Source organism: Podarcis liolepis (genome assembly GCF_965112155.1).
Source record: "Podarcis liolepis genome assembly, chromosome: 11".
NCBI lineage: Eukaryota > Metazoa > Chordata > Lepidosauria > Squamata > Lacertidae > Podarcis > Podarcis liolepis.
Genome location: NC_139565.1, coordinates 44,879,446 through 44,901,870, shown reverse-complemented (window position 1 = coordinate 44,901,870; position 22,425 = coordinate 44,879,446). Strand labels below are relative to the sequence as shown.

General features: G+C 41.8%; 1 protein-coding gene across 7 annotated transcripts in view; it reads left to right on the top strand.

The window, feature by feature from the left end:
* Positions 1-22,425, top strand: part of PARP8 (poly(ADP-ribose) polymerase family member 8) — a 160,873-nt gene that overhangs the window by 80,520 nt on the left and 57,928 nt on the right. For 4 of the 7 annotated variants that reach the window (XM_083465831.1, XM_083465826.1, XM_083465830.1 and 1 more), the window contains 5 exons: positions 1,526-1,563; positions 3,638-3,727; positions 7,182-7,252; positions 11,871-11,948; positions 21,303-21,397. In XM_083465831.1, coding sequence (XP_083321957.1) covers positions 1,526-1,563; positions 3,638-3,727; positions 7,182-7,252; positions 11,871-11,948; positions 21,303-21,397 — 372 coding nt within the window. Of the gene's footprint in view, positions 1-1,525; positions 1,564-3,637; positions 3,728-7,181; positions 7,253-11,867; positions 11,949-21,302; positions 21,398-22,425 lie in introns of all 7 variants that reach the window. The other 3 variants (XM_083465825.1, XM_083465827.1, XM_083465829.1) reach the window with 1 other exon arrangement.

Genomic DNA, 22,425 nt, shown 5'->3' with positions numbered 1-22,425 from the left:
TGGTGAGAAAATTTGCACTCGCATGGTCATTGGTTGTAGTATCAGATGCTGCAATGAATGTGGCATTGCAGGTTAATCACCACTTTTAATATTGCCCAGTGCCGTTTAAACACAATACTGACCAGTGGCCAGACTTCAAATAATGGACTGAAAGTGGAGTCCATCATTGTTTTATGGGATGCACCTCTTTTGCTGAATCTATACTGTTCTGTTCTGGCTGGAATGGTTTCACTTGCTTTACTTATCTTTTTTTAAATAACTGTAATTGTTTTCTTTTTATAAATGTGTATTATACTGTTGTGACTGACCATAGGACCGTATGGTGAAGAGCGGGAGATATTGCTAGTGAGGATGGATAATACTGAGTTCAGTAGACCAATAGTCGGACTTAAGGAGATAAGCTGTAGCTCAATGGATCTTCTTTTGCATGCAGAAGGTCTGACTTAAGGAGATAAGCTGTAGCTCAATGGATCTTCTTTTGCATGCAGAAGGTCTGACTTAAGGAGATAAGCTGTAGCTCAATGGATCTTCTTTTGCATGCAGAAGGTCTTAGGGTCATTCCCCAACATTTCCAGATAGGGCTAGGAAGACTCGTCTGAAATCCTAGAGAACTGCTGGCAGTCATTGTAGACCTTTGGTTTTCAGCCAGTGGGTTAGTACTCATCATGGCCATCTCTATGATGAGTCATAGTAGCAAGACTGCCACCCTACAAAGGCAAGTTATGAAAACACAGAGAGATGGGTCCAAAAATGCATGTTTGGATTAAAGGTGGGTCTGAAAAGGCTGAAGATTTTGGTGTAGACAAAAGTGAGCTAGATAGACTGATAATCTGACTCCGTATAGGGTTGCTTTCTGGAGACTAATGCATAAAGAACAAGCCATGGCATGTTCCTTCAGGAAGAAGAGCATGTCGCACAGTTTGCAGGATGATTAATTTCCCCGACTTCCTAAAAAAAGAAAGACCCAAGACAGTAAGTGAATGATAGTTGTCACTGAAGGGACAGGCTATTCCTTCACCAGTTGCACTCATAAGTTTGGGTCCAAAGGCTGCAGTACATGTAACTGCAGACTGCAGGCTATAAGAGAGCAGTCGTGGAAGAATTCATAAATCTTTGCAGGGACTTTGCTCGTAAGTGATTTGTAGGTTGCAGCCCTAATATGTTTTCCTTTAGAAATAAAAATAAAAAAGACAAGAGAGAAGAGACGGTGCAGAAATACTACTCTGAGTTCATGAGCAGTCAATCTCCATTCTTTCTCTTTTCCCGCCTCCCTGAAATGTGGTTTTGGATTAGAGTGGCACAATTTTAGTGGGGGAAGGGGAAGCAGTGCTAGCATTGTGTTTGGTTATTTATTTATTTGTTTGCATGGCATGCTCTGAAAGCTGTCACACTAGTAGTCTTACAGAGCTGTCAGAAATCTATAAATAAACATTGACAGTTCAGTACAATTACCGTATCCCACCCCCACCCCACCCCCAGCTTCTTACAGTCTTCCTTATCTATCTTTCCTTTTTCTTTTCAACAGCATATCCTATTCGGTGCACGTCTCTGAGGATTATCCAGGTAAAGTGCTATTTTCCGTGCCGCTGCTGTTTTTTTTTATATTAAAAAAAGATTCCGCTGAAGGCATTTGAAACACCATTGTTGTGCCCCTGCATCACCTTTGTGCTAATCACATTCCATTAGCCACTTCATTTGCACTGTTATTTCTGTTTTTCTGCCTTCGTTTGTAGGCAGGGTGAGAATGAAGGAATCCAATTTGTGAAAGGCTGTGAGAGAGAGAATGTGTTTAAATGTGTGTGTGTGTGTGTGTGTGTGTGTGAGAGAGAGAGAGAGAGAGAGAGAGAGAGAGAGAGAGAGAGAGATTTTCTCTGCCTACAGCCATCAGTGATGGGGTAATCTACTGCCAATGTAACTAAAGGGCCCATTCTCTGATCTCATTCAGAAGCTAAAGGGAGTTCCTAATCTTCATGTCTCACTTGATAACACACGGACAATGTTTCATAAAGGCTTGAGGGGCTCAGATCTTTTGCACAAATCTTTGCCTCTCTCATGTCGCTATGATTTGTCTGCGACTGGTGAAGTGGTTTGCTAAGGGAAACCATCAAAGGCCACAGTGTGGTGCTAGAGTGGAAGGGAATTTTCCTAGTGGGAGGGGGCAGTTGGTGCGTGGGGCAGGGGTGCATGATGGCTGAGAATATAGTCTCCAGCAGCCCCCGCTCCGGACATTGTCCCTTCCACCCAGTTCCCTCAGCTGCCCCCTGGCTATACAGACCCCCCATTCCCCTAGCGCACACACTCAGGCAGCTCTGGCAGTTGCAGCTCCTTGATCAGCGTTCGCATCTGCCAGCGTGGAGTAAATACGGTACATACCATAAATACTGAGACAAAAGTGCAACACACAGGCAGGAGAGCTGGAGCTGCAGCTACAGTGGAGTTACACTGAGCTGACAGGAGCAGCAGCAATTACACAACTTGCCTCACTGCTTGATGTTCAAATATACGGTACTAAATAAACTGGTGTTTTGAATGTTTAATAAAATATCAAAATTGTTCTGTTTGGTGTTTAAAATATTTATTTCTTAATTTTGGGCTCAAAAAAAGAGTCGTGTTATACACGGAAAAATACGGTGTACATATATATATAAAGAGAGAGAGAGCCTTAACTTTAGTATATTTTTCAGAGCGCATGGGGAAAATCTTTACAGCACACATGCAAGCTAACAATACACATAGTGGAAACTAAAAGTTCCATTACTGAGAATCAATGCAATATAGCACACTGACTCTTTTAGGAGCCCTTTAGGAGTCATTATAGTTTAAAGAGTAGGTTCCAATGAATAACTGCTCGAGCTAATGCCTGGTGACAGACATAGGCACTGTCTCTTATACTAAGAATCTGTCTGGGCTCTGCAAACTAGCAAGAGGTATTCCGAGACCTGAGCCTCCTTTCTCCTCATTGCCAGCAGATAGAGAGCCCCCATCCTTCACTTACTGAACTCAGGAAGGGTGGAATTTTCTCCCCTGAACAGTGTGTTCATGTGCCTTTGCAAAGGCTGTGTGCCAGCATCAAGGTGTGCCCTGGTAGAGACAAGATAAAGTAAATCAAAAATAATGGGTATCTTTGTTTCAGGTTTTATTATATCCTGAAGGGGGCTTAAACCAAATAAATCAAAGAGAAATGGGTTCAGGTGGTGGTGGGGAACCATTTTCTAGTTTCCAGATGAGACTGAAAATCAATGAACAGCTAGAAAAAAAGGTAGTTTAAGGCCTCAAGTAAGTGGGTTATGGATTGCAGCCTAAATCTATACAACTGATTATTGAGTATGCTTTTTCTCATGTATTTATCAGAGGCAAGGAAAGGCTGTTTCCCACAGTTTGGCTTTCTGACTTTGGTATGTCAAAGCTAGTGCTGGGCTGCAATTTCTTCTACAGGGTTTCTAGGGCTCAGGATTTGAATTGCGGGTATCTACTGCTGGGCTGGGGGGCAGGAACCAGAAAGCTTAATGATGTGCCTGTTTTTATCCTAAAATGATGGATGCATGGCACGGAGTGCTTGGGGAGTGTATGTGATCTTTGTACATTAAATCCTTATACACATTAAATTCATTTGTTGTTTTTCTTTTTCCTTTTACAGACAATACCTACGTGTCCAGTTCAGATAATGATGAAGATGTATTAGTTACAACAGAGCCAATTCCAATAATTTTCCATCGAATTTCTACAGGTAATGCTGAGATGACCAAAGTCTGTATTTTGTGATGCATTGAATAAGGCAGACAGAACACAACCTTAGCACCGAAGAGGTGGGAATGCTTGGCTTTGGCAGTGGAAAGCTCCTTCAACCATGGAAGAAGATCTGTTCAACAATCCCCAAGGCTTATCAAAAGGCAAAAGAGAGAGAAAAAAACAGTGTCTTATACCAATGATAATTCAGTTGTTAGTCAGGGCAATCCATTCCTGACTCCCTTCCAGCTGACTGATGCAACTTCTATCAAGGATGACTGATGATACCTAGAACTTGGCCAGGTGTAATTTAACAGAGGTTAAAGATATGCATTCATATAAGAGTAGTAGCCAGTGCCACCCTGCTCTCTGCCCACCGCTGCCGCTTACCAGGACAAGTGCAGTGGCTGGGTGGCAAGGAGGTTGGGACTATGTGGGTACACCAGAGGAAAGTCTACTGTTACACCAACACATGTCTGACCTTGTGCCTTCCTTGCCCTGCTTTCGGGAGGGTAGCTGCATAGCACAATCACACTGCACTGACTGCTCTTGCATAGTAAGAAACATGAAGGTTGCAGCCAGGACATAGATATCAGTAAGTAAGGGGATAGGTGTGATTTCAGAATCAATTGGGAACTCAGCAAAGGCAAGGCCCGAGGACTGATATTTTGGGGACCAAACTTTGGATTTTCTATTTTCTTTGACGTGGCTATATTCTGTGCTCCATCGTGGTTATTATAAGGGTGGGAGGTTTCTTTTATCACATAGGTTGTTTAACCTCTGAGAAGTAAAGTCTGACGTGGCAGTTCTCATACTTGTTGGCTGCGTGGGACTTATAGCGAGTCTTTTGGAACTGGTAAAAGACTGGTGGGTTTCCTTTGGCCCTCAACATTGTAAAGCAATTAATGGCAATTGGGAGCGATGGTAAAATGACTGCAAGGAAGAACAGATAAAAGAGCCCTAAGATCAAGCATGATCTTCGGGCTTTCAGTCAAATGTGAGCTTTGGGGGTCTTGTAGTCCTCATTTCAAAGAAGAGTTGAGCATCGGGAACTCCAGAAACTCCTTCACCTTTGATTAAAATTCAAGATGAATGCCAAGCTTATTCTCTATCATCGAAGTCCTCATCCTGCCCAAACACCCTCTTCTTTGAAAGCCCCACTTGCTCCTGAGCACTGGAGAGGGAAGAAGAGAAAAGACCCATCTCTCAACAACTATTTGCAGTGCCATCACTGACCCAGTCTGTAAGTGGGGCTTTTAAGGGAAAGAAGGAAGAGGTTTGAAGTTCAGTGGCCTTGGTGGGAGAGACTTTCAGCCTTTGTAGGCTTTCTTTGCAAAGTTGGTCTGGATTGCAAGATAAGCTATTCCCCACCTTTTGGAGGGAAGTTCTTGGTTTGTTTTCTAATATGACCTGATGCAAGCCTAGGATAAATCTCATATTTCTAAAGCTATACAAATCAATACCAGCAGATGAAGAAGACTGGGATGCCATGTTTTAGATCATCTGGAATTGACTGTATTCCTGTGAGACACACCAGGAACCAAGTTTCCCCAATATACTTGAGGGTACAAATAAAGCAGAAGAAAAAAGCCTTGAAGATGCCAATAGATGTCAAAATGCTTTCTATAAGTAGCAGGCGGGTGATTATTTGGGAAGTGAAAGGACAAAAGAAGTATAAGAGATTATAAAACATTGGGAAGGATTGTTGAGGAGTAGCTGGTTAGTATTTAACATATAATTATTTACTGGCTATTATTTAGCAGGTTGCTTTAAGATTGAGGGCTTAGAGTGTTGCATAACAACTATAATAATACATATAGGCAGGAATCCTACATTCACTCGCCAAGAGTAAGCCACATTGAACTCCAATCAGACATGTATAGGATTGTGCTATTAGATGGATGGGAAACCAATGGCTCTTCAGAGGCTATTGGACCACAGATCCCATTTCCTTTACTCTTGGCCAGGCTGGTTGGAGCTGATGGGAGTTGGAGTTGGTTCTCTACCGTGTGCTATTTCAACGCCAAAATGTGCTAGGCTAGCTCTGATTGGCCAAGTAAACATAGACCATTTTCTTTACACATAACTTGTTAATTTTGTATTTTCCATCCAGACTTAATGGCCATTTTTACCTCCTTGGTTAATAGTATAAATTATATTTGGAATACATTCACATTAGCTTTTACAGGGATTGTAATTAAAATCAACAACTCAGATGTGATTAGAACATTCATTCTACATTAGTTTCAAAATAGCACGGTAACACTAGCTGGCGGGAAAATAAAATGTGAGATTTACAAGAGTATGAAATATTTACTTGGGGCTGATGCCTCACACTTACCATGGGGATGGCACTGGGAACATCCTCCCTGTGGTTTGTTAATCACACCCTCTTTGTAACATTTTGAGTGCCTTGTCACACAGATCATCACCACCACATTAAGAGGCTCCACGCCCCTGCCAGATGTTTCTGGCAGCCTCAGGCTGGAATTTGAAGATTCTCAGTGGAAGGCGGCAGTACACAGGGAAGGTGCTCTCTAAACACCGATGGGCACTGAAAAGTCAGTGTCTGGAATCTGATTTTTAGCAAAATCCTTGAGGATTCTTCCAGTTATTGTACTAGCCTTGCCATATGCACCAGAACCCTGTGTCTGTGTGTGCAACTACTGCCGCAAGAATGGCATTCACCCAAAAATGGAAAAAAGAAGTCCCAACAAAAGAAGAATGGCCAAAGAAATTAATGGACTATGCAGAAATGGCCAGACTTAACTGAAGAATTAAGAAATCAAGACAACAAACTTTTTATTAAGGAAAGAAAATCGTTTATTGAATATTTACAAACAAATTGTAAACAAATTAAGACATTAGCAGGGTTACTGGAAAAACTTGCAGTTTCTAAAACATATATGAAATAGATGAGGAAAAGAATAAATTTGAGTTAACTGGGATATACAAAATAAGAAGAAGAAAAGAGGGTAAATTCATGCAACCGCTGAAAGAGGGGGAGAGAAGTCAACGTTTGATATGTGAGAACTGTTTAATTTTTGTTGTTGTTGAAATGTAAATATAAAAAACAGAACCACATGTCTGTTTCCCTGTGCCACTGCTTTCTGCACATCAAATAGAAAAAGGGACAATAACTCAGTGGTAGAGCACATGATACATACACAGGAAGTCCCATGTACATTACCTTCATCTCCAGTTGGTGGAGGTGGGAAAGACTTCTGATAGACACTCTTGAGATCTGCTAAGCCAGAGTGGATAATACAGTCATAGATAGATAGACATACAGGAACAGACAGACAGACTGACCCAGTCTCAGGCAGATTCTTATGGTTTAGTTCTGTCTTGCAGATATTTATATCAAAGTCCAGGGTCACTGAACAGAAAGTTTCCCTTCACACCCTTACCTGCTAACTTTGTCCTCTTTCCCCCTTTTTCTTTTCTTTTTTTAGAATTGCGAAAAACCAGTGATGTCAACTGTTGTTTATCCATAAAATCAAGGTTGCAAAGGGAAAATGGAGAGGTACAGTATTGCTTTGTTAGTGCAGTGCTTGCAAACAGATCTCAGAGTACATTAAGAAAAGTCAGAGAAACCACTTCTGCCAAGTTAGCATGCTCAGAGGAGCCCCAGCTTTTGTCCAAAGGTCTACTCACTCTTTCGTGGAATGTGCACATGGAACTGTCCCTGCCAGTGAAATGAATAGGATGATATTATGTCCATGGAACCTATGTGTACAGGTTATCTGGTGTGAATAAAAAGTCTGAAGACTGGCTGATAGTCCAGTTGTAAATAGAAGTTGATCAATCAAGCAATAAATAAAAGTGATGTGATCTTCCATCACTAGGGATTTTGCAGACACTTGTTATGATCTGGTCTAGAATACAAATTTGTTGACCTAGTAACGCTCAGAAACAGTAATTGCCAAATATTATATCTCTCCCAAGTTCTTTCCAGCTCCAAATGGGAAAACAAGATTTTGAACATGTTCAGAGAGCTGTTTTTTGGTTTTTTGGTTTTTTGTTTACTTGTATTGATTTTAATGCTGGCAACCAACTGATTCTCACACACCATATCAAGTGGGTGGCAGGGAGAAGAGGGATTTTAAGGTTGTGGAAACAGGTTGAAATAAGAAAGCACTACTGAAATAAGAAAGAGAGCCAGTGTGGTGTAGTGGTTAAGAGCGGTAGTCTCGTAATCTGGGTTCACGTCTCCGCTCCTCCACATGCAGCTGCTGGGTGACCTTGGGCCAGTCACACTTCTCTGAAGTCTCTCAGCCCCACTCACCTCACAGAGTGTTTGTTGTGGGGGAGGAAGGGAAAGGAGAATGTTAGCCGCTTTGACACTCCTTAAGGGGAGTGAAAGGCGGGATATCAAATCCAAACTCTTCTTTTTCTTCTACTGGGCCTATGGGAAGAAAGAACAAAAGTTCTCTCACCAAGCTTTCGGAACCTTCATCTTCCGAATATATAACTGCATAAAGAGACTCTGTCTGCTGTTTCCCTCGCTTGGTCAGTGATCTTACTCAATATAAAGCAGTTCCTTATGTTCCTAGAAGTGTCTCAACTTGTTGCATGGCAGAGACTACCTTGAAGCCAAGCAGCCTGGAAAATGATTTTTTAAAAACATAGTTTAGCTGAGGGGGTGCAATCTATTAGGTGCCTCTCTTTAATAAAATTCAGTGCTGCTGTGAAATTCTCATTTCAGTGGGAATTGGGCAAGAGTTGTGCCCACTAACATTCACAGCATGCTATTCCATTTTATGATTTGATCATCTGTGATGAAGATGCATTTGAGAAGGCTTATTTGTTACGGCGAACTGTAGATGTTGCAGCATGTTTCCCCCATTCGTTAAGGTTACTTATAGGGAGAAAATAAAATAAATCAGCATATTTTTTTCCAGAAAATTGGGTGATCCTTTAAAAAAAAGTCTTGTTGTTTAATACTTCTTGACAATACAGCTTTCCTGTCTACGTACATGAAGCACATACTGTAAAGCAAGAATTTGAAGATAACTGTAAAAAGATTAGAATCACAAGCTGTGGAAATTGCTGGCAAATGGAATGTGATTTTGAGCAGATCTCTCTTGCTTTCACTCTCTGATAGTTACACAGCTGATTTCCATTCAGTTACAGACCTGTGTACAAGACATGAATGAAGACAGTACAATAGCCTAGATCAAAAATGGTTTTGATCAAAGAGGGAAATGTGGGTAATGGGATTCTAATATATACAGTAATGTAGTCATTATGTAAACTGCAGGGATATGACATTGCTAGTTACCTGCTATGTGTCCTCTGTGTAGCTCAGTGTTTATAGATCCTTGTTTAAATAGCTGTCCTCCTGGTTCTGCAACCTTCTGATTATTCAAATGCTGAAATTTCCTCCAAATAGAGAAATGAACGAAGCGTGCTATTATGTGAAGGGTTCCTCCAGGACAGTCTATTGCATGAAGAGCTGGGAAACTATTTTAAGTTTCTCAGTGTCTGAATTGTACATTTAGACAACAGTTTTGCAAGAATGGAAAAATGCTAAAATGCTTAGGGGCCAGCACCAAGTATTTAGATGCCCAGGATTTATTTATTTTGTGGACCTTGGCTGCATATGTTACAAGTCACTGTTAGTACATAGTAATGACATAAGGCTAATTCACTGGATCAAAAAATAAACTAAAATACTACACACAGTTGTGCATGGAAAGAGGAGAAGAGAGGGAGAGAGAGAGAGAAGGAAAGGAGAGAGAGAGAAAAAAGTAGTATGAATGAATAAAAAAATTCCTTCCAGTAGCACCTTAAAGACCAACTAAGTTAGTTCTTGGTATGAGCTTTCGTGTGCATGCACACTTCTTCAGATACACAAGTGTGCATGTACACGAAAGCTCATACTAAGAACTAACTTAGTTGGTCTTTAAGGTGCTACTGGAAGTAATTTTTTTATTTTGACTATGGCAGACCAACACGGCTACCTATCTGTATCTAGTATGAATGAGTATACTGAGTGTGATTTGGACATGCCTTAGATTGGTCAAACAATTCTTCATTAAACAGGAGCTGACACAGTTACTACAGATAGAAAAGGAGCCCAAAGAGTTGCTTTATACATTTATTTTCATGTAAATTCTCTGATATTTAGAATGTAGCTGCAGTCATTGCACTGAAGTTAATGAGCATTTTACATTGCTTGGGTAGATTCTCTAATATCTGGTATATTCCATTTTACACACAGGAAGCCAGCACCCATTTCCATATACTTTCCAGGCTGTTGTGATCATATAGAGATCTTGTGCATTCAACCTGGGCCATGCACCATTTACAGTCACGCTTGTGTACACAGTCACACTTGTGAACTGTATAAATTGGGATATCTCTTTACTGCTTCAGAGAATCCCCAAGAATGTAGTCACAGCTAATAATAGCCTAGTGCCTAGATCAGTGTGTGATGACATTGTCAGGTAGTTTGGTGTTTCCTTTGGCTAAGCTCCTGCTGACCTCCCTGAGGCTGACCATTTTACATGGGATACCCTGAGGCCTAAGGCGAGCGCGGCAATCACCCAGCTTTGGTAGAGACTTGTTTCTTTTTAGTAACAACACTTCACTTCTGTGTAGCTCTTTCAAGTGTTCAGAGCACGTCACATTCATAGCTGTGATTCTTCAACCACCCTGTAAATTGGCAAAATTATTATTCCTCTCTCACACACATACAGCCTATATTATAGATCAGGAGTGTGCAACCTTTTTTCAGCCCAAAGGTCCAATTAATTCCTAGGCAACTTTCCAGGGACCATATAGCAAGCAGAGTCAGATACAAAAGTGGGTGGAACAATAAATGCAGTGTTACCTTTGTGCCACAGGTCAGCTTCCTCTTCCCCCAACTTCCATCCCATAGCATTATTAAAGGATGTATTCATCATCATCAAACCTTTATTGGCATCTGTCCATTAAACTTTAATTAGCTTAATGTTAAGTAAACGTCCAGTGCGCTTCCAACGCCATAAGTCTTATCTCAGCAGAGAATTTCGTGCAGCGGCTGAAGAAGGCAGGAGAGTCAGCACCTTTCAATGAAGAATCCTGGAGCAAGCACTTTGGAACTCAGGGGGGGAAAAACTTTATTTACAAAAGAAAAACCCTGGCGATAAAGCACACATGCTTTTATCTCCGGCATAAAGAAAACTTTACTCTAAGCTTAACTCATATTAGCAAACATGCCCATGGCCACAAACTGAGTCTGCGAGTCAGGTCGGGGGGGGGGGGGAGAGAAAACACACGGGTGAACTGACTATTTATACAAACTAACTCACATTCCTGGATGCTTAATGACTTCCAGCTGCTCAGTGATTAGAGCGACTTGTTACCTCTTAACCCTTTAGTACCAACAGCATCACTTACAAACATTCAGAATAAATAAGCCAGTGTGATCTCATCGCCATTTCAACAGTACAGTCATTTGCCAAAGGGAAGAAGAGGAGAGCAATCTGTTTCATCTCTGTGGGTCTCTAGCAAGGGCAGGATCCTGTAGGGTACTTCGGTGACAAAAAAATCAAATAGAGGAACATAGCTATGGTCTTGGTGAGCTCCTGGTCTCTCCCCTGTAATAAGAAGTGTATAACCTCCATCTCTGGTTTCCATGTTGGAATACATAGATGGTCTAAAAATTGTTGGTAGAGTTCATCATACATTTTACATTTAAGGGGGATGTGAGCTAGAGTTTCCACATGGGCAGATCCCATCTCCTTCTGCCATACCCGCAAACCTACCCCAAAGGAGGTTAGAAGGATTAGAATTGAACCAAGCTAGTGAAAAAGCCCTTCTTTCTTGTGGGTTAAACAAAAATTGTAAATAATTAAGGTTAAATTCCTGTGCAAGGATGTATTCTAGCCAGGCTAAGAAACCACTCAATAAGGATGTGAAGCAAGGTTAGAGGGAGTCCTGAGGGCCATAGGGGAAGTCTTAGAGGGCTGTGATAGAAGGGCTTACCTAAAGCTTCCTAGTGAATTCATGGCAGAGGTATCATTCAAACCAGGGACTTCCTGGCTCATTGTTCAGAATTAGCTAGTGCTGCACAAGCTTCCAATAGTTGAAGAAGAGGAAGGTAAAAAAGGTTGTATTTCAAGCTTACTCAGTTCATCTGCTTTTCTTTTAAGCAGGAATCAAGGCACAGTAGTGCGGTTGAAGAAGATTCAGAAGGAGATAATGACTCAGAAGAGTTTTACTATGGCGGGCAGGTAAGAGAGAATAATTATCCATCTTGTTAAAAATCAAAAGCAGAAGTTATCTGGAGAGTGTGCAGGTGGGAAATCACCTCTGCAGCTTTTTTTTTCATCTTCCCTTTGAAAAATACATTTAATTTGGTAAACATTTATTATTTAAAAGAAAAACCCACTCCCCTAGTTTTGATGGTAACTTGCTTTGAAATAATTGAGCCATCACTTCCTAAGAGAGATTTTAGTGGCATGGCACCAGTAATAACACAGTACTGGATTTCATTGATTTGAAGCCTAGCTGCAGCATCACAGTGCTCATGTGATGATTGTATATCAGTGATTACCGTATTTTTCGCCCTATAGGACACACGTTTTCCCCTCCAAAAATGAAAGGGAAATGTGTGTGCGTACTATGGGGTGAATGCAGGCTTTCGCTGAAGTGTGGAGAGCGAGAGGGGTCAGTGTGCACCTACCCCTCTTGCTCTCCAGGCTTCAGGAAGCTATCCGCAAACCCAGGAGTTCCCTTGGGCTCCCCAGGCTTGCAGATAGCAGCCTGCATCCCGAAGCCTGGAGCGTGCTGAGCAGCACGCCCCGGGCTTCAGGCAGATATCCACAAGCCTGGGGAGGCCGGTGGGAGTTCCCAAGGCTTGCGGATAGCAGCCTGTTCTGGGGGCTGGGGTTGGGGGAAGCTCGGGCTTCCCCGCCCCAGCCCCACGCCTGGTGGGAAATATTTTTTTTTCTTTATTCCCCCCCCCCAAAAAAGCTAGGTGCGCCCTATGGGCTGGTGCACCCTATAGGGCGAAAAATACGGTGATCCTGTGTAGCTTGCCTATGAAGCTGTAGGACAAGTCCCTTTGCTACATTTGTGAACAAGCCCAGTCCCCCCAGAGCACGTGTACCCATTGCCTCTTCCTGTATGGCCATGGGGGGGGGGGGACGGGACTGGAAGCTTTGACTTTTAGATTAACCACAGTTTAGTGTGTCATCCAAACACTCAGCTGTGGTTACTTTTAACTATGTTTAGTGAAGCAAGCCAACTTCATTAACTATGGTTTGAAGATGGCTTATTTCCACTAAGTATAGTTGTGTTTAACCACAGTTTGCATAGGTTTGTACAGCATGGCAAGCTGCAGTTAATCTTATATGAACACAGAAGCTTCTGATCTGCTTGGCAGTATTATTATTGCAGCCGTGCCAGAGGAGGAGGTGGGAGCAGGTGAGCCTTAAAAAAATACACATGCAAGCGCACACATGTAATGGATTGACAGCAGATAGATAATGGAGGGTTTAGCAAAGTCTATTTACAGAAAATACATTCATGCTTTTGGACTGCTTATTTTTGAAGACATATGCATGCTTACACATGTAATGGATTGAGCACACATACCTAGGAAGGGTTTCACAAAGTCTGTCTTCTGGAAAAGACCAAGTAATTTAGCAAAATCTTAAAATGTGATCTGAAGAGCTGAGTTTCATATATTTATCCTTAACACATTTACCCATCTGCAACCCTAGACTCACTTATCTATGAGCAAGCCCCACTGAATTCATTGTGATATACTTCTGAGTAGATATGCATAGGTTTATAGTGCAGCTTGGAAATAAAACCCCAGTAATTCCAGTGGAATATAGCATTCAAGTAAATGTGTTTAGGAACTTCAGCCTTAACAAAATGGCACTAAAAACCCCCAAGGTGTTATATGGTTCCCACTGAGCTAAAAATGTACCCCAGTATTTTTCAATATTAAAAAGTCAGTTACATAACTTTTTTTTCCCCCAATCCGGAATAGCAGTGTCCATTTTGGAGCTTTTAAATCTGATTCACCTTGAGATTTGCTGATTATTATTATTTTTCCTTTTTAAAGCAGGACTGCATTTTTTCCCCTGCCTTGTTTCTTGCTCTCTCAGTGGAATTGAAAATACTTAGCACAGCCTCTTTCCAAAAGAGGAATGAAAGTGCTGTCCCCATTCTGGTGTCTTTTGTGAGAACAATGAAAGGTTTGATTAGGGCACTTTCTTCAACTCATCTTTTTGGTGCTCAGAAGTTGCTTCTCATGTTTTAGGTCCTTTGTAAGGCACATTTGAAACAAAATGTCAGTGAATCTGTACAATCGTTAATGAAATATTGTTGGAAAGACTGTCCTCTATGAAATCCTCTAAACGCCGGCTGGGAACATTTCAGGCCTTTTTGTGTAACCTTCCTCCTCTGTATTCTGCCTTTGATCCTTTGCCATTTTATTTCCCTTACATAAGAAGGTAAAACTTGCATTGCTGGATCAGAAGAAAGTCCCATCTGATCCAGCGTACTCCCTTCAACAATGACCTACCAGATGCTTGTAGAACAGGAGAAAGGAACCTTAGACCCCCAAAAGCATGTTAGGAGACCTCTATTCTCTTCACAGAGCTACAATTTCCAGAGTTCCCTGTGAAGAGGGATTGACTGTGAAACCACTCTGGGAATTGCAGCCCTTGGAGGGAAATAGGGATCAACTCTCTCAGCATTTTAAACCAAACTGCAGTTCCCAGGATACTTTTCAGGAAACCATGACTGTTCAAATTGTCCTGACATGGCTTTAAATGCCTAGTGCAGATCATAGAATGATAAAGTTTGAAGAGACCCCCCCAAAGCATCTGTGACAGGTGGCAATCCATCTGTCCCATTTAAACAATTCAAACTGTATATCCAGTTGTTGTTGTTGTTGTTGTTTAGTTGTGTCTGACTCTTCGTGACCCCATGGACCAGGCACTCCTGTGTTGTCTTTGTCCATGGAGTTTTCTTGGCAGGGATACTGGAGTGGTTTGCCGGTTCCTGCTCCAGGTGGATCACGTTTGGTCAGAACTCTCCACTATGATCTGTTCATCTTGGGTGACCCTGCATGGCATAGTTCATAGCTTCTCTGAGTTATTCAAGTTCCTTTGCCATGGCAAGGCAGTGATCCATGAAGGGATATCCAGTTACAACTGCAGTATATAATGGAAGGCTTAAGACAGGCACCCCCAAACTCAGCCCTCCAGATGTTTTGGGAATAGAACTCCCATCATCCTTAACTAATGGGACCAGTGGTCAGAGATGATGGGAACTGTAGTCCCAAAACATCTGGAGGGCTGAATTTGGGGATGCCTGGCTTAAGAGGACAGTTTCGTCAGTAGGCAAGACAACTCTTATTGCCTCTCTTAAACAGGACATAGCTGTAACAGGAAATTCCTGGCTCCATCCATATACAACTAAGTTCAGTGATGCTTAGTGACTGCACCCTATAACGACACAGTATGAAATTAGCAAATGATTGGTAGTGGAATTTTGGGCAATAGCTATGCAGATATTTTTTTTTGAGAAAGTGAATTTGTGTTATGAATCATTTTCTCTCTCTGTGTTTATAATATCCTGGAGGAATTCAACCAAGAGAAGTAGCAATAAAGTGGATGCTGGTGTGGACAAACTAGCAATTACATTTGTCCTAAAGGAAAACAAAATGAGTACAAGAGGCATAGTTTGTTGGCACTCAGTACGCAAGACACCTAAATTGTATATTCGAAGGCAAATAGAGTATGAGGCAAGATGAGGGATTAGTACAAACGAGCGTTCAAGAGGGAAAACAGGCAGACAGGTTTCGAAATGGAATTTTAAAAGGCAAAGCCAGAAAGATGAAACAGAGTCGAAAGAAGATGGTAGGTGAAGGAAGGAAGGGAGGAAGAATGAAGGATGTCAAGCAATGGAAGCCTAAGATAACAAGTAATGAACATCATTAGGGAAAAGGATACTATGAAATTGCACAAGTTCTCAGTTTTTACTTCAGAACAAACTGGTGGGATTCCTGAATCTCTCATCTCCTTGTAAGGGGGAGTTCTGGGAGCATTTACTTGCCCAGATCTTGCCGGGGGGGGGAGGGGAAGGGCGGGCGGAGATCTGAGAGAAACAACTGCTCAGTGGCAGAATCAGCTTCCTTGGTCTCAACCCTTAATGCAGAAAGTAGGCAGGGCATATATTCAACTCCAGCTTCTGGGGTGTAGACCACTGTGAGGCATGGATCAGACCATGTTGTAGCCAGAAGGGAACTTCCAATATTCCTTGTTACCATCATAAAGAAGCTACAGGTGTAGATGCTGAGAGCATTGAAACTATGGATTTCTTGGAGGATAGTATCCCTGTTGCTGTGTGACTGTATTTTTCTCACCCACAAAGAAAAAGGTCCCTCTGCAGTATTTTCTCTAAACATTATCCGTTATTTTTTGTCTGGTGGCTCCCTCCTGCCCAGTGTCCCACAACAAAGCTAGGTCTTGTGGAGGGTCCAAGATGGCGGCCAGTCTGCCCTGAGAAAACTACTGGAGAAATTCACTGAAATAGTCTTCCAGATTTCTCTGTGCACAAACTGGGTGAAATATTTCAACAGGCCTTTTACGCACAGCTCCAGTTTTTAGTAGTCTGAACCAAACAGAAGTGACACGAAGAGCTGTGAGTGATGGGGAGATTATAAGACAGTGGCGGCGAAGAAGAAAACTCTGCTTTGATCTTTGATAAAAGGGTTTCTTTACTCCTGCCAGTCACCTGTGCAGAATTCTTCAGGAGAGAAAAAAATGCTTTCCTTCTCTAGAACAACAGTCAAAAATCTATATCATGTCTCGGTTTAACGGCTCATCTCTTCTAAACACAATCCATTCAGACACAGGAAAGTGATACCTTTTATCTTCACAGGCATTTTACTTTTCACTGTGAAAGTTTGTGTTTGCTCTTTTCTCTAAATAGCATGTATGGTTAGTTTTTGGCTGTGCTGCTCCTAGAATCTGTTCATTGACAGACAAAACAACAATCCTATATTTAAATTTGACACTCGCCAGCTATTTGAATGTGTTTCTCCTTAGAATGAGTGACACTATACGTATTTTACTTATAACATGTGCTACTGTTGAATTGGATTCTGTTTCTACTCACTAAAAGTGTTATGTCAGAAATAGTTTTGTTTTATTTAAGACTTTTATATATCACTTAATTATTCACATTTCTAAGGAATGTAGAGAAAACAATCCACAGAACAAGAGGTAATAAAACAATAAAAAATGATCACAAAACCCAAATGCTACCTTAAAACGCTGCCTTAGTTTTAAGAGTCTTAGTCATACACCTGAAGCAAAGAGGGTACCTGGGTGGAAATTATGCAGGCCTGGCGCCACTACATTGAACACACAGCTCCTCATAGTTAAAAGCCATGTATCTCAGTCATGGGGGACCATCAACAGAGACTCCCCCGAAGATCTCGGTGATGAGACTGGGATATAAGGGATCAGGTGATCCTTGAGATAACCTGGACTCATGTTGTTATGGGCCTTGTAAACTGATTCAAGAACCGTGAACCTTTTGAAACGTGATACACAGGCATCCAGACTGTACATCATCTGATTCTCTTACCCCATCCCACTAGACGTTTGGATGTATCTATATGCAGATAAATGTTTCTTTAAATGAAGATACCAAACCTCTTCCCCTTCTCCCAGAAACATACCTAGAGAAAGAAAAGATTTGCCTTTAAAAGTTCCCAGACAGATGGATAACACAAGCAGAGACTGATGCACAGGCCGTCTTGACAGACAAATCCCTGTGCACACAAACACACAAAGACAGATCTGAAACACATACCAATGTAGGTGATGGAATGATACACACAGAGACATCTGCTGTTTGGGCAAATGCATCTTGCTCAGGTCCATTCCCATGAACAAAACTCTTTCATTTCTCAAGATACTTCGCTGTACTCTTCAGAGTGCAGGTAAGGGATCACATTTTTAAAGGCTTTCCCCAAGAAAAGAATTTCCTGGTGCCCTCCGGGTATCCCATCAGTCCTAGCTATTTCCTGATTTCAGCAGTATCCCAGACAGAAGCTCGGATTCCTGTCTTACATAAGTGTTGCTAGTATGCATCTCTAATAATCCTGTTTAACAGGTGTGTTCCTAGCCAGCATCCCAACAATCATTGGTTGAGTTTAACTAGTCTGGCTTTTTGACTTGTTAGCTGCCTCGGAAGTACATTTTTAAACAAACAAACAAATAATATATTAGCATTAAGCTTTAGGCCTAGTCATGTTAAGCAGCTGCTGAATGTGACTTCTCTGAATATCAAGTCATTAGCCCCTTAGCAGGAAGACTGAATGTCATATTCACTATTCTGATTAAGGTCTGAGACTCCCTGACATCATCACAGGCAAAATTGCACATTAGCGTTTGACTTTCTACAAGATACAAGACCACCCTGTTCTCTCCTATTTACACTATATTAATGTAAATCTATTTTGTATTGACTTCATTGGAGTCTTAGCTTTATGGGCTGTTAGAGTCATTGAAAATTCCCGTGGGTCTGGTTGATGAGTTAGGGATAATGGACATTTTCAAGTCATTACTTGGATGACTAATATTTTCTACTATCTGCCGCACCAGGTTCATAGCAACCATAGCTTTTTACATTCCAGTTCAGAAGACGGCAGATTGTCTATAATTCTGTTGTAAGTTTATTGTGAACCCATTTCTTCTTTTTGTCTCTCTCCCACTCTCTTCTTACCATCCCACCACCAGTTCTGTGGCTGCCATTCCTCAAGGCTTTCAATGGCAATGTAGTTATTAAAAAAAAATCAACAAGATGAGTGGCTGCTTCCCATGCTGAGATTTCCCTTTCTCGGGTGATGCTGTTATAACCACATAATTTGCCACTGTCCTGTGTCTTCTAAAAGTGTTGAGTGGAGCAATGGAAGAGGCTGCTCTCCTAATGCAAACATCTACTCCAGGCATCCCCAAACTCGGCCCTCCAGATGTTTTGGGACTAGAGCTCCCATCATCCCTAGCTAACAGGACCAGTGGTCAGGGATGATGGGAACTGTAGTCCCAAAACATTGGGAGGGCCAAGTTTGGGGCTGCCTGATCTACTTCCATTGTGGGGGGAAACAATCTTTAGATTCTTGCTGTGGCATTTTGAAATAGAACACGGTATCGTTGGTCCAGGAAGACTAGGGGCTAACTCTGCATGACATTAATGAAGTTTTATTAGGGTAAGTCCTAAGTGCACCCAAAAAACAACAACAAATAAATGTACATATACCTACCCAGTACAAAGTTCAGTGCACCTAGGTTAGGAATGGGTGGGTTTCTTTTTGGTCAATGTCACTTTCATACATCACTTTCATACTCAGGTGTCAGTTCCATCCCATTTTTGCATTAATTTGTGACACCCTCCCCCCCCCCAGATTTTCTCTGTTTTTGTTCAAAACAGGTAATTTAAAGCACATTTTGATACTTTTTTTTAGTTGTGTCACAACATTGGAGAAGTGCAAGATTCAATAGATAGTTCTGTTGCAATCCGCACATTCTTCCAGGAGGTGCATAGCAGGTCAGTTCATATTAGAATTCACAAAGATTCAATTCTTAACTTCCCTAAATCAAAGAAAACCTCTCCTGAAGCAGGATAGTTTAAATCAGATTTTGTTTGAAGGAATGCAGCCTCTTTCTTGCCATTTTAGCTCCACAGTAATGTGCCTTAACATTATTATATGAGCCCTATTTCAATTTAAACAGGCCAAATAATGTTTGCATCACTTTCCTTCCTTTTCATTTTTACCCAAAAGACCCAAAACCCTTTCATTTACATTTCCAAGAAAAAATAGACTATTTAATGAAGGATAATTAATTTTTAAGGGCTCCAGATGAGGTGAAAATACTGCTGAGGGGGACTGAATTTTTTGCTGGTACTGTGTGGGATTGTGGTACAGAGGGAATGCAAAATAATCCAATAAATGAAATTCCCTCTGCAGAACCTCTTTCTCTCTCTGTGTGTGTTTGACTTTGGAGATCACACAGCAAAGAGATTCCTTTAATCAGAGTTTTCTGTCATTGGGCGATCATTGACAGAAGGTATTGCATTTATTTAATCTCCCAAAGACCAGGAATCTCTTATGACCCTATTTTTTTTGGTGGTGGTGTTACCAGCCTGGGGTCTGTGGTAGAGTATGCTTTGTGTGCAAAAGGTTCATTCTTTGGTATCGCCTGGTCAGGCTGAGAAAAGATCCTGCCTGAAGCCCCAAAGCGCTGTTGCCAGTCGGTAGCAACAGTACTGAGGAAGACAGGCCAGTGGTCCATTTGGTATAAGGCAATTGCCTACTGCCACAGAGGAAGCCGGTCAGTAAGTCACACAATTTATCCTGGAGTTAACTCCTCATTAGCGAAACATGACCATCACAGACTTGGCTGAGTTTCAGGCCTAATGAGCACAGCCGCTCTTGCCCTGTAGGTCTTGCTCCATTAAATAGTTGCTGAGACTAAAAGCCCCACTGCCTCACAGCTGTCTCCTCCTCCCTAGGGCTTCTTGCAAGCAATCGGAGTCTGTGCCTGTGTGCAGTCAATCTCTCCTCCACTCTTTTCATGCCTCTTCTGGTTCTGGGAGACAAGGGGAGAGGAAAGCTTGTTGCAGCAGGAGGGGGAGACACCCATGCCTCTCAACCAGCCTGACTCATCTCTGCCTCTTAACCTCCTCCTTCCACTTGTCTGCTTCAGCTTCTTCCTCTGATTCTTGACTTCTCTGTCAAAGATTTTCCCAACTCACTGAGCCCTTTTACCCCTTCAGCTTCTGACACCTCCTCTTCCCAGTCTTCTCCTCCTCCTCTCTGTGACCACCCATCACTGTCCCACCACCAGTTCCCAGACTCTGAGCCTTCTTCCCTTGGTGGTTCCCCAGCTGGTTCCTCCCACTATTCCTCTGTATTTGTATAAGGCCACCCAACATTATTGTTCTCTGTATAATGTAACTGCAGGATAGCTGTAAATGCCAGTTGCTTGGGGAAATCAACAGGCAAGGCCTGTTGAATTTATTTCAGAATTTACAAGCTACTGTACATTCAGTGAATACCCGAACAGTGTATACAGTGGTACCTCTGGTTAAGTACTTAATTCGTTCCGGAGGTCTGTCCTTAACCTGAAGCACCACTTTAGCTAATGGGGCCTCCTGCTGCTGCTGCGCCGCCGGAACACGATTTCTGTTCTCATCCTGAAGCAAAGTTCTTAACCCGAGGTAATATTTCTGGGTTAGCGGAGTCTGTAACCTGAAGCGTATGTAACCTGAAGTGTATGTAACCAGAGGTACCACTGTACAATCAACCCTTTTGCCATGCTCTTGTTGTGGGCATCCTAAACACACTTGCCTAGTTTTGCAGGAAAAAAAGCAGACATTTGGTCTCATCCACTGAGAATTCTTTTTTAATGCTCTTATAGTTTTTTGCACTTCCCTGTGTTTCTGCCACAAGGTGACCTCAACTTTGGGCCAGTCGCTGAAGACGGGTTGTGGGGGGAGTTACTAAGAAAGAAAACCTCTCAGCAAAACATATTTTTCCCTTTTCTCTGCAGGTTAGTTATGATGGAGAACTTCACAAGCACCCACAGTTGGAAGCGGACTTGGCAGCAGTGAGAGAGATCTATGGGCCAAATGCAGTTTCTCTCAGGTATCTATATATTTCTTTGTGAAGGTGAATTAAGGATGTCTTTGTAGCTAAGAAGAAGATGGCAAATTAATATAGCTTAGCACTGAGGGCAAGCTGTATATCTGGTATCTAAAACTGAGTAAATAAAGGCTTCTACAGGGAATCTCGGTTTCAGAACAAGCAGGTGCATGCCCTGTCATTTCCTGCATATACAAAGGAAAAATAAATTGAATAGTGTTTTGTTTTTTCCAGGTATCTGGATTTCTCCCCCTTTGGTTGTATTGGATTTACTGAAATTTAAGATACTGTTCTTGGCTTCACTGCTAAATGTCTTTGGCCATTTGAAGACTTCTGAACATACAGTGAAACCTTTGGGTGATTTAATAAGCAGTTTTTGGCAGTTCAGAGCTGCATCCTAAGCACACTTGCTAAACTTCTTTGAATATACTGGGACTTCACTTCCAAGCAAATATTCATTGGATTGTGATGCATCATAGCTAGCCAAGTTCACCCATAACACTCAGCCAAACCATGGATTAGCACAAACAAACAGAACAGAGGAGATGGTGTCTGCTTTGTTCCTCCTCTGGTCCTGTTGCTACAATGCCTCCGTGAACTGAGCCACAGTTTGGCTTAAGCATTAATGTCCGAACATAAGTTTGTGGCTTATCTCCCCCAGACAAACCACAAGTGGTAAGCCATAGTACAAACCTGGGCTACAGCTCAAGGTTTCTTTGGAGCAAGATAAACCACAAGCCTGGGTTTGGATGGCAAACTCTGACTTAGTTCATAGCACCCACACATTTGGTTATTCATGCTAAACCATCGTTTGGCTGAGCATTATGTCTGAACTTGGTCAGGCTGCTAATTCATAAACTCTATGGTACCTGTATATCCAACATAATTTTACTGAAAGAGATTAGTCAAATGTCTAGTTAACTTGAAGAACACCTAAAAGAACAGTCTGCTTCTGTCATTGTGTTTAATTTGCCATTTCATCTTCATGGATACAGTTCCTAGAGTACTTTACAAGTGACCATTCCTCACCA